The sequence below is a fragment of the Pocillopora damicornis genome, chromosome 11 (genome assembly GCF_964200805.1).
Source record: "Pocillopora damicornis chromosome 11, jaPocDami1.2, whole genome shotgun sequence".
Lineage (NCBI taxonomy): Eukaryota > Metazoa > Cnidaria > Anthozoa > Scleractinia > Pocilloporidae > Pocillopora > Pocillopora damicornis.
In genome coordinates, this window is record NC_142680.1 from 21499892 (window position 1) to 21512209 (window position 12318).

The window sequence follows — 12318 nt, forward strand, 5'->3', positions numbered from 1 at the left end:
TTCACCGTTCCGCTGAAATTTATGCTAAAGGAAAAAAGGATTGTTGAATGAAAAAAAAAATATCGACTTTTAAAAATATCAGATAGAAAGGGTCGCTTTATTCCCAGTTTGTTCATGGTGTATTTTTCAATTGTCTCCTAGTGATTTGATTCTATTTTCACCATTTTCCGAGCTATTAACTGTCCTAAACTTTCCCCTATATTTCTTTCAAGTCGTTTCATAAAGTTTTATTGAATTCAGAATTGACCCAAAATACAGCGAGAATATTTCCAATTGATTATCGGGCTTAGATATAGCAGTATATCTAAATATACTGCTTATTTCTTTACTTAAAAAAAGTCGCAGTCGAGTTGCTTTATTGTTTTGAAAACAGTAATATAGTTGATGTCTTCATGTTTGCCAAGGGATATGACTTTAGTGCTAATTTGTACTTGAGGTAAATTTTACTGATTGAGGTAAACAGCTAATAGCGGCCAATTTAAACACAGTGGTCAAACACTGCGCATGCACATGTTTTGAAAGAATACGAGGGATTTTCAAACGCGTGTATTACGTGAAGTGAAGAAGGAAAAGTTAAATTCCTAAATATTCCAAATTGAATGAGTAATGCAGTTGAAAGAGGGTTTTCGGAGAAAGCTTTAAGCTTGGCCTTATTTTATAGTGAGATATCTCAACTTATTTTTAACGGAGACGCTATGTTCCGGCGATAAAGGTAAATTACAGAACTTTTCCTTTACCCTCGCCAGCACGGCCAAGCTAACAACTTCTTCACACCGCCAAGCAAAGTTTAAAAGAAAGTACGAGAGTGTAAACTAGCACAACATGGGTTAAGTCTAGAACAACAATGCGTTTAAGTCTAGGCCTTAGAAAACTTTGAACTTTTACAAGAACCTGCGAAAAACTACATATCACTTAGACTCTCTCTGCGCTCGATCTGCGCGCACGTTTTCTGTTACTTAAGGTAGCTCATGTGGCTTAGTATTTTAGATTCTGTAGTGCAGAATGTTTTGTTCTTTGTCAAATCCAAAGTGAAGATATGCACTTTCTTTGAAAGGAATTTTCAACATTTCCGACATTAACCTCTTCCAGGTTAATAACCTCGGTTGTTATGGACGTACTGTACAACTAAAAACATTGAGCTTAATTGAAACAATTAGGGCCCTTCCGCAGTACGCAAGTCTCTGTAAAATTTGAAAAAAAATTAGTACAAAACTCTTTTTAACAAATGCAGACGTACAGTTATTTTAATCCCTACCAAATTATGTCAAGACGAACAAAACTTCAAAAGTACGGCCGTCCTGCCTCCTAACAAGACAGATTTTGTCAACAGGAACCCATTAGGGTAATGAGCTCCTGTGTCAACCATAAAAATCAGACAGATAAGTGCCGAAAGGTTTTTATAATTGATTAACCAGTTCACGTGAATTTTACGAGGTGAAATTGACAGCTCGTAGTTAGCAAATCACATTTTTTTGTTTTTTAGGTGCTGACCTGGGGGTGGGGGGAGAAGGGTTAGGCGATGACAAATGGGTGAGGATGCTTGTCGTACCTTTTAGGGGTCAAAATCAGCGATCTGGTACCTTTTACGGTGTCTGAAACTTAAGTGGACTACCAGAGACGTAGTTGGTACCTTTTAGGGTGTTTTTTTGCTCAAAAAACAAAATCCTGAAATATGCATTACTAGGACGATTTTTGTCCTATGTACAGGGTCCCCCGGGGGATGCTGATACGTGCAGTATGCTTCAAATTTAGCAAGGACAAATTTGATGTGATTTTTGGTGAAGAGAAACAAGTTTAGTCAGTGTCTAATAGCTTGTACGGGAGGGCCCTTTACTACTGTGTGCATGTAGTGATTTATGCCAGTAAACGGTGGCGACAAGTAGGCACCATGTATATTTCATAGTCGCTAGCAAGTATATTTTGTCCGACTTTGAGTTCGTCTCACGTTAGAACAACACAAATACACAAGGAAATTTTTTACAGTAACTTCATAACCATCCTTTTGTATTTCAAAAGCTAGAAGCTCAGTAGATTTTGTCATATCGGTCATTGTTTAAACTGTCTTTGTCTTTATGCTACTTTTCGACCTAGAAAAAGGATTTCGGACAAAAATATTCACCAAAAAATAAATATTTCTTTGCCAGCTTCAATAATGACCGGGGATTAAGTTTACGAAGATCAAGCGGGGAACTGTGAATGATGTAAAAAAAAATTGGACTCGTGATTGGACTAAAATTGGACTAAATATTCTGATTATTTCATTATTTAGAAAAGTACCAGTCAAGTTCCTTTATTGTTTTGAAAACAGTAATATAGCTGATATCTTCATGTTTGCCATGGGATTTGACTTTAGCGCTAATTAGTGCTCGAATTAAATTTTATTGATTGGAGTAAACAGCTAGTAGCGGCCAATTCAACCACAGCAGTCAAACACTGCGCATGCACGTGCTTTGAAAAGAATACGGGGGATTTTCAAACGCGTGTTCTGCGTAAAGTGGAGAAGGAGAGGTTAAGTTCCTAACTATTCCAAATTGAATGCGTAATACAGTTGAGAGAGGGATTTCGGAGAAAACTTAAATCTTGGTCTAAATCAAATTACAGAACCTTTTTTCTACCCTCGCTACACAGTCTACTATCATAACATAGACCTGTTATATTCACCAATATCTTATGTAGCACTGGTTCTTCCTTTTTTCACACATTCCCCTCGGTGATGACGGCAACTCCAACATAAATGCAATAAGGAATAACCACCGCCAGCACGTCCAGGCTTACGATTTCATCGCGCCGCTAGGCAAAGTTTAAAAAAAAGGTACGAGAGTGTAAACTAGAACCACATGGGTTAAGTCTAGAGCAACAAAGTGTATAAGTCTAGGCTTTAGAAACTTTGAACTTTCCTAAGAAACTGCAAAAAACTATGCATCATTTGGATTCTCAATGTCTAGAATAGCAAATTATCCATCTAAAAGCGCACGCGTAATCATTTGACCGCTGTGTTGCTTATTTATAACTGTTTTCCAGTCAAACTGCAGTCGTTATTCGGAATAATTAAAGAAGAGATAAATGGGAAGGAGAATTGCCGAGAAAAGAACTTTACACAAGAATCAAATAAGTTGTTGCATTTTTTTTGACAATGAAGGCGCTCGTGTGGTTTGCTTCTCAGCTATTTCCCCATCGATGAATAAAATAATGGTTTAAAAGTTAGAATAAATAATGTAGAGTCGAAAGAAAAGTAAATATGTTACGAAATGAATAACTTAGTATTTGTTGAAATTTCGTACTCAAAACGAGGCCGAGGGTGTCATGGCTGGATGATGTCTCCTCAGTTTCCTGTGAGCTTCATATCTTAATTAATTAACCCTTTAACTCCCATGAGTGACCAAGACAGAATTTCTCCTTACAATATCAATACAAAATCAAACAGATAAGTAGTGAGAGTAAAGAAAAATATCAAATTTGGGGATAATTAGTTGATCCAATAATATATTCTCTTGACTAACATTATAAGAATTGTATGACTGATAGTAAGGAGAAATAAAAATTTGATCTGGGAGTTAAGGGGTTAACACACACTATTTACTAGTTTAGATGCAGTCGCTATTCGGTTGACGCGATTCAGAGAGGCTGTGTAGAGTGCACTGCGGATGCAGTTAGCGTTAGTTGTTTGTTGCGCACCAATCTATAGTAAAACATATCAATCAGACTCAGTCGTTGTATGGAGAGTATCAGTTGTCTCATTTTACTTTAACTTGAAGTTATATCCGTATTTTTTTGTTAGAAAATTTGGGGAGTAAGACAAGCAGTAAAACAGACAATCAGAGAAGTACTTTGCTGTCCTTAGCGTTACCTCCTCCTCGGTTTGGTCTTGTAAGACTTTCATTAAGTCACGATAATTGTTAGGGAGCGCTCGTCAAAAATATTATTGCTTAAGCGGAGAAAATTAGAAGTTCAATGGAATCGTTGTACATCGATCTTTTGTCAATAGTCTTTTCAAAGAGTAAACGCTGGTGAGGGAGTTCTGAAGTAAATGTTGCTGATGAAGGTAGAATTGAAGAACTGTGCGGCGAGTTTTGATAATTCCTTTGCATACGTCCATTGATTTTCGACCACTACTTATAAATTGTTTTTTTCACTTCAGTATTAAGATGTAACTGTTGTGCTGAAAGGGAAATTTTGACATTTGCCCCAGAGCATCGCAAAATTACCTGCCTTTTACACGAGAGCTTTCTTGGTACAAAAACACTTTTATCATCTCAATAACCAGACGTAGGAAGAAAGAAAATTAGATCAAAGGGTCACATAGGCTAACTTTTCCTCGTTATTGTTTAGTACTGTCTTCAATAAAGGAAGAATATTTCAATTGGGCACTCAGATGACATCTTATCTTGATGTACTGCTTATTTCATCATTTAAAAAGATGACAAAAAAAGTTTTCCTATCGTATTGTCAAACAGTAATACAACCGATGTCTATTTGTTTGTCAACGAAATTACCTTTTAGGGCTAATTTGTACTAAAACTGAAATTCTTTGAGATTAAAAACTTCTCGCAGCCCACACCAACGCCTTTAGTAGTTTGATCAGCTGCAGAAATTGAAAATTTCTGGATAAAACTCTTACTCTGTATTAAAGAATTGGATGAGTTGTTGGTTTGTCTATCAGCAGTCTTCCCGTCCAGAATTAAAACAATGAATCTAAAGTTGATATATATATGTTATTTGCCGGCTGGGAGGTCCGTATGGTGAAAAACTGTGACCGAGGTCTTGAAAATGCTGCCCGAGGCCGTAGGCCGAGGGCAGCATTTTCAAGGCCGAGGTCACAGTTTTTCACCATACGGACCGACCCTTAGCCGGTAAATAACATATTTATTTTTTTTAGTTTAACGAAATACATTCTGAAAGAACCCGAATGATTTAGGGCTATAAATACGGCAAGATCTTTCATTAACTGAACAATTTTTGAGCGAGTAAATGGTAATTAAAGTAGAGGTGATACAAATTAAAGAGAGATGCTTCACTGACACATTTTCACTTGCGTAATGATAAAGGTGATTTAAAAGGCTTCCAAACAAACTTTGAAACATTATTTTTACAAGTATCTGTCACAATCTGACACCTGTCAATTAGAGAGCGCGTAAGAAAAAAAAAGCGCAAGAAGATTTGAAAAACAACGGAACTAGTTTGGCAAGGTCTGTCACGACAATGTTTTCTTAAAAAACAGTCAATGATCTAACGGAAAGTATTACTCACTCTCATCGACGATTCATTCACGTACGAAGATTTACTTCTGTTCATTAAGTAAACGGCCAGGAAAGTAATTGTGAGTAAATTCAAATTTTTTATTTTGAACTTGTGAGAGTTTGCTCGTTTGTTTGCTGCAACGGCGTGTGTAAATCTGGTCTTTCCTCCACAAAAACTAAATTCGAACGGCACACTCCAACGAGACACAAGGGATTTAAGGCGGCCTTTTCTCAATAAATTCCTTCAGTTTCTGTTGTGCAAGTTATGGTCCAAATGTCCAAATTGAACGGACTTGGAAAGACTCACCGAGAGCGTATATTTATTGTCGAACTGAAATTAAAACTTCTCTCGCTCTTTCACTACGAACAAATTGTTTGAGAAAATTCAGATATTAAATGAATGAAAGTTCCATTGTACAGTTTACCTGTAACCAAATACCTCACGTTTTAACTTTCTAGGTGCTTTTTGTAAATGATTAAAATCAATTGCAGATGGCTTTTAGGCCGCTTGTCAACCAACGTAATGACATGCACTATTGCTTATACAAATTCATTCTGAAACCAATATTTTTTTTGGCAACCAAAGTGATTTGAGAGAGAGAAAAGAGAGGATTCATAAGTCGGCTTGAGGTAGTGACCGACGTGTTTGCTTAAGAATACTGCCCAGCCGGCAAAACGAGATATATTTATGAAAAATGGCAACGAAAGTTGAGATGTACTCGGCGACTCACGAAAGCGTTACCGTGGCCCGTGGGCAGAGATAGGAAAATACTGACCGGGTAAAGAACCAATCAGATTGCAAGATTCGTTACCGTGCCCTCTAAAAAAAAAAAAAATGAATATATATAAACCTATTTTCGAAAATGTTTTGCTATTTAAAAAAAACATTGTCAATAGTCTGTATAAATGTATATATTTTTTCTTTTCTCATCACAAAGTGTCTCTTTTTGATGGAATTTGATACTGATAAAGAGCGACTCTTTGCCGCATTGTAAAAACACTGAAATAACAGATGTTTCTATATTTGCCTTTAGTTGCTATTTCATAACTGAGGAACCCAAAGGTTCCCGAGGAAAAAAATATTTTTTTGACCCAACAGAAAATTTCCTGATGCATTTTAAATAAGTAAGTCTTTATGCGACTGTTAAGTAGAAAGTTAGGCTTAAGGAGTCATTGCTGCCATTTTTCGTTGCAAGAACAGAGACCCACAAGAAAAGGGAAAAGCCGACGACAGAATTATGTTGATATCAAATTTCAGTAGCGGCAGAAGTCACACGAAATCATATGAAGAACTGATATGCTCTCCCTCTTTGATGGGTGGGCATCAACAACTATCGATTTGTTTCTTGGTAGTTTACATTCTCCTCTCCATCACAGCATTTGCTGGGAATTCTCTCATCCTTGTTGCCCTTTATAAAGAATCTTCCCTACATCCACCGTCCAAACTCCTGTATCGTTGTCTGGCAACCACTGATCTGTTGGTTGGTCTTGTTGCCCAGCCTCTCTATGCTACATATTGGATGTCTGTGTTTCAAGAACATTGGAGCCGTTGTCGATACGCCAGGGACGCAGGCTACGTCACAAGCCATGTATTGATTTTAGTGTCTTTGATGACGATGACGGCCATAAGCGTGGACAGACTTCTCGCCCTGTTGTTGGGGCTGAGATACAAACAAATTGTAACTTTGAAGCGCACGTATATTATTGTAACTACCTTTTGGGTTTTTAACATTGTCGCCTCTTTATGTGGAATTTTTTATCCCAGTATAATCTATTTGTACAGCTACCTTGTTTCACCATTTTGCCTGGTAATATCCTTTGCATCGTACACAAAGATTTTTTGTACTCTCAGAAATCATCAAGCACAAGTAGGAGACCAACAACGGACGAGCCAAACAAATGCACTGAACATGGCACGATTCAGAAAGGCAGTAGACAGTGCACTGTGGGTGCAGTTAGCATTAGTTGTTTGTTACACGCCAATGTTTACAGTGGAAACTGTGGTCACTCGCACTAACAAATACTCATTACTCTTAGTCGTCGTACGGAAAGTAGCAATTATTTTACTTTACTTTAATTCGACTTTGAACCCGTTCCTATACTGCTGGAAGATTAGCGAAGTTAGACAAGCAGTGAAGCGGACACTGAAAGAAGCTCTTTGCTAAAATAGGTCTTTCTTGAGTTGTTCTTCAGACTCTCAAAGCAGGCTTATGAAGTCATGATTATTATTAGAGAGCAGTCGTTAAATAAGTTATTGGATAAAACCAAATAAGTGGCTCAATGAAATAGTTGCGCAGGCTGTTATCGATAGTCTTTATATCTCCGTGAATAATTTAACGACGGACTAAGTAACCCAGCTATGTGTTTTCAAAAATAAGGTTTCTTGTCGCTATGCTAAAAGACAAGATGTCATAACGCAAGAAAATATATGCAAACATTTTACTGTCAAGGTTTTTTCTCTTAGCAATAAGAAGGCATCAGATAAAACTTCAAAGAGTAGTTTGAGAGATGTGTTTGAGGCCGATGTTGTGTGTTACGATAAAACTATTTCAACTAGTTTTCCTATAATTAAAAGAAAGCGCTTGACGTTGATGTTGACGCTATATTGCCATAAGAGACGGTCCAGCTTCAGTCTTGAATTTGCTTTGTTACCAGAAAAGTATCCGTAAAGCTCATGAGAAGAAGTCTTTGTTACTTGTATATATAACTGAAAGTTACGAAAGTAAATGGAATGACATTGACCATCTCTGTTTGTTACAGAACTTTTTTACAGATCGATTGATATTCTGAAATTATGTTGGCAACAGCGAAAAACAAGTTTCGCATCATTTGTATAGAGGTCACCATATGTCCAGTTTGTCGCTTATGTATCTTTAGGTTGTCTCTGAGTTTTACGGATTTTATTTCCTCCATTTCTGAGCGATTAACTGCTGTCCCTAAGTTCCATAATTTTTTTTTTCATTGAGTCGTTTTCAAGGCTTTGTATAAGCTCAGACTTTGCTTCAATATCATACCATCTAATTATCGCCCTAAAAACGACATGTTTATTTCACCCATTAAAGAAGTGACAAAATGGATCTTTTAAGACTTAGGAGGCCCATATCGTATTGTAAAACAAAAAACATAGCCCATGTCTTTGTGTTTGTCAAGGGAATTCACTTTCAGTGCTAATTTGAAATTAAACTGAAACTTTGTTTACTGAAATCAACAGCTGGTTGCGACGAACATGTTCTTGTTTAATTATCAAGGTACTGAATTATCATAGAGGATCAGAAAGAAAATTCCCTGGGAAAGAACCCTTGTCAAGGGAGGGATTGACGCATTTTCAGCGATTAAGTATTTCGTCTGATTTTTCTGTCAGCTAATCCTCCGTTGGTAAATGAAATGACTAATTTGAAGCCGGAATAAAATATTGAATCTATAGAGAGTAATTATTTTGCAAAAACGAAATTTTTTCCAACCTAAAACGAGGCGGCGTGTCTGTGGTGGTCAACTAATTTTTCCTGATAATTGACAGTGTATTTTTAACAATTGCTTCGTTCGTCACTGTGCGGTCATTAAATATACGATAAACGCAGGAAGTTTGGAGAGCTTGAAAGATACGCGGGAGTTACTTAACACGCAACCGAGAGTGATCGTAGGTTCATAAATAATAAATGCTGTTTATGTATGTTTAACAAGGTGTAGTTTTTAAGTCGACTTCGTCACGGGAATTATTCAACAATAATAGTATTCACTTCATCTTCGGCAGATAATTGTTACATATTTTTACCGAGTGTCGATAGTTTTTAAGTATCCATTCCTTCATTTTCCTTCTCGATCAATAGATTATCATGTTCACTTTAGCACAGTCATATAACTCTGGTTATCGGAGGAGAATTGCCAATCGCTCAGGGGAATTACGACATGAAGAATTCAGTCATTGCTGTGTACATGAAAGCGTTGACAGTGAGAGAGAAAGTGGGTGAACTTTGTTATATAATTTTTGCAGGACAGTCACTTTAAAATTTTTGGCGAAAGGAGGAGAACAAATAGAGAATGTAAAAGAAACAGCGAAAAATTCTTTTAAAAAATAATTTCCTGCTTTTCCTCTGTTTTGTTCTCGTTTTGTCGGTACCCGATGGAACTCTGGGATTAAAACGATACCGAGCGCGTAGGGCCATCATAGCTGGTGCAAAACAATGGTTTCTTCGCCTCCTCTATTTTCAGAAACCGCCCATTTCTCTTATCTTGTGGACCAAAGGGATGAAGACAGGAAATTACATCATGGGGCGAAATAGGCAAAATAGGTAAAACAGTTTTGGTTAAAAAAAATCATGATAACTTTCCTAACGAAAGTGAAAAAGCTGGTAGAGAACGAGTTTAAAAAATCGATGGCGCGCGGCATAACATCTTGGTACGGTTTTGTTATTAATATCAGTCCGGGGACGAAAAACGGAAAGAAAAAACCTGTCATTACAAATTGATTCAAAAATTTAAAAATACGTTTACATCTGTGACCAAAATTTAAATTTGAATTGTCTGATGCATTCGCAGATTGTCTCAAATCACAATTTTCTAAGACCAAATAAAATCGCGCCAGCTTCAAATTTTAATTTCCAATTTTTCATGGCTACTAATGACACAAGTCTGAACTTCACACGAATAATATGGACACCAGGTTAGCACCCTATCAGTGAAAGTTGATCTGAATAAAAGGAGATTGTTCGTCGTTCTTTTAAAATAATTATACCACAGATGTCTCTCCATTTTCTACTTGTTGCCATTTCATACCTGAGGCACTTCAAAGGTTCAATTTTTGGACACAACAGACAGTTTTCTAACGTATTTTAAACGAGTAAACGCTGATGAAGAATTCTCAGTGTGAATAAATATCATTAATTGAAGTATGAGGTGTCATTGATCGTGGCTGGATGTGCGCTGTTTAGACGACATATTACTCGTTGCAATTTTAGATAACCTACAACAAATTTCAGAAGAGTTGGAACACAGACGAAAACAATTGAAGAACTGCTATGCTCTCCCCTTTGTTGGTTGGGCTTCAACCAGAATCAGTTTCATACCTGAGGCATCCCTCAGCTGCAAATTTCTGACGCATTTTAAATAATTAAACGCGAGGGAGGAAGTCTTTGTGAAAGGTTTCAGTTATCATAGTTTGGCGTGTCCTGTTTAGACGAAATATTTCTCGTTGCAGGAACAGAGGAAACGAATGCAGAATTATTCGACAACAAATTTCACCAGAGGTGGAACAAAGACAGAAACTTTCGAAGGACTGCAATGCTCCCCCTCTTTGATAGGTGGGCTTCAATCAGCATTAGTTTTTTTCGCAGCAGTCAACATTTTCCTGGCCATCACAGCATTTCTTGATAATTCTCTTATCCTTGTTGCCCTTCACAAAGAATCTTCCCTTCATCCGCCGTCTAAACTCTTGTATCGCTGTCTGGCAACAACTGACCTGTTGGTTGGTCTTGTTGCTCAGCCTCTCCGTGTTACTTATTTGATGTACGCGGTTCACGAACACTCGAGCCTTTGTCATTACGCAATAGTAGCACATTACAGGCGTAGCATTATGTGGAGTTTCTTTGCTGACGATGGCGGTAATAAGCGTGGACAGGCTTCTTGTCCTGTTGTTGGGGCTGAGATATAAAGAGATTGTAACTTTGAAGCGTATTTATATCACTATATAGCTAGCTTTTGGGTTTTATGTCTTGTCGCCTCTTTATGCATCATTTTCTATGAGCGTATAACCACTTTGTTTATCTTGATATTGACACCACTTTCGCTTCTTATTTCACTCGCCTCGTACACAAAGATTTTTCGCACTCTTATACATCATCAGGCACAAGTTCAACAACAGCCGAGCCAACCAAATGCACTGAACATGGCGCGATACAGAAAAGCAGTGCACAGTGCACTGTGGGTACAGTCAGTATTAGTTATTTGTTATACACCATACCTTATTGCGGTATTTGTAATCACTTCTAGTACAACATATTCATCAAACTCAGTCGTCGCATGGGAAATGGCAGGTGTCCTTGTTTACTTTAACTCGACGTTAAACCCGTTTCTTTACTGCTGGAAGATTAGTGAGGTGAGACGAGCAATGAAGCAGACAATCAGACAAGCACTTTGCTGTCCATGGAGTTAGACCATCCTCGAGTTATATATGATCGTATAAGTACTTTCAGTGCATAGCTGACTGATAGAGAACGCTTGTCGCTTAAATTTTTGCTCGAGGTCTGTCGATAGTATTTTTTGCTAGTCATGTAAAACAAAATAAAGGAAAGGTAATGGAAACACAAACCAAAACTTGTAAAAATTATTTTTCATGCTACTAAACTTTTTTTTGAATGCATAAATTATTAATCCAAGGAAAGATATACGTGCACAAGAGGATATGTAATCTCTTATAATCTCTTGACTTAAATTATACTCTCATGAATGTTATTATAAGAAAGCGAAAGAAATAAAATTAACTATAACATTTTTTATTACTACGCGGGATGCGGTTTCAGAGGGTTGCTGCTCCAGTAGCGATCGATCCTTCATTAAATTAAACATTTACACGGATTATCATGAATGTTTTGAATTAATTAACGATATATTTTACAAAGTACAAGTTAACGAGCTTTAAATAGCCTATACTGAGTTAATAATATTCTAAATTTGTTCAGTTTCTCGTGAAATAATGGCTCTACCTTCTCGAACGCACGTGTACGCTTGGTAAAATCCTACCTGACATAAAAAATAGGTACCCAACGGGTACTTGTGCCTGCTGCAATAGGATGGCGTTTTCACAAAGAACAGTGGCATATGTTACTCCAGTGATTTTTTTAAAAAAAGGTCCGCTATGCTAACATTTGGTATTGCAAGGTGTTTCCTGGGAGCGGATAGTTTTATTCTATGCAATCAAGTGTAGTACTTCTGTTTCTTTTATACTAGGGTGCTTCTTTTTTTTTTTTTTTTTTTTTGCCTTGTGTTCACTATGTTGTATGTCCATTAGCATTAATACTTTTCAAAATGAACTGCATGTAACAGATAAAGGTATGGAAATAAGTGTACCGGAAAAAATCGTAACGCA

General features: G+C 37.1%; 2 protein-coding genes and 1 pseudogene across 3 annotated transcripts in view; all 3 read left to right on the forward strand.

Moving 5' to 3' along the window:
- LOC113684431 (uncharacterized) overlaps window positions 1-12318 on the forward strand; it is a 177738-nt gene that overhangs the window by 143636 nt on the left and 21784 nt on the right. The gene's annotated exons all lie outside the window — the stretch shown is intronic.
- Window positions 6358-7848, forward strand: LOC149038217 (melanocortin receptor 5-like). Its single transcript, XM_089187216.1, has one exon. The coding sequence runs from the start codon at window positions 6476-6478 to the stop codon at window positions 7400-7402; it is 927 nt and encodes a 308-aa protein (XP_089043342.1). The 5' UTR covers window positions 6358-6475; the 3' UTR covers window positions 7403-7848.
- LOC149038218 (melanocyte-stimulating hormone receptor-like) lies at window positions 9805-11728 on the forward strand (annotated as a pseudogene). The gene has a single exon (XR_016181062.1). The product of XR_016181062.1 is annotated as a melanocyte-stimulating hormone receptor-like (transcript).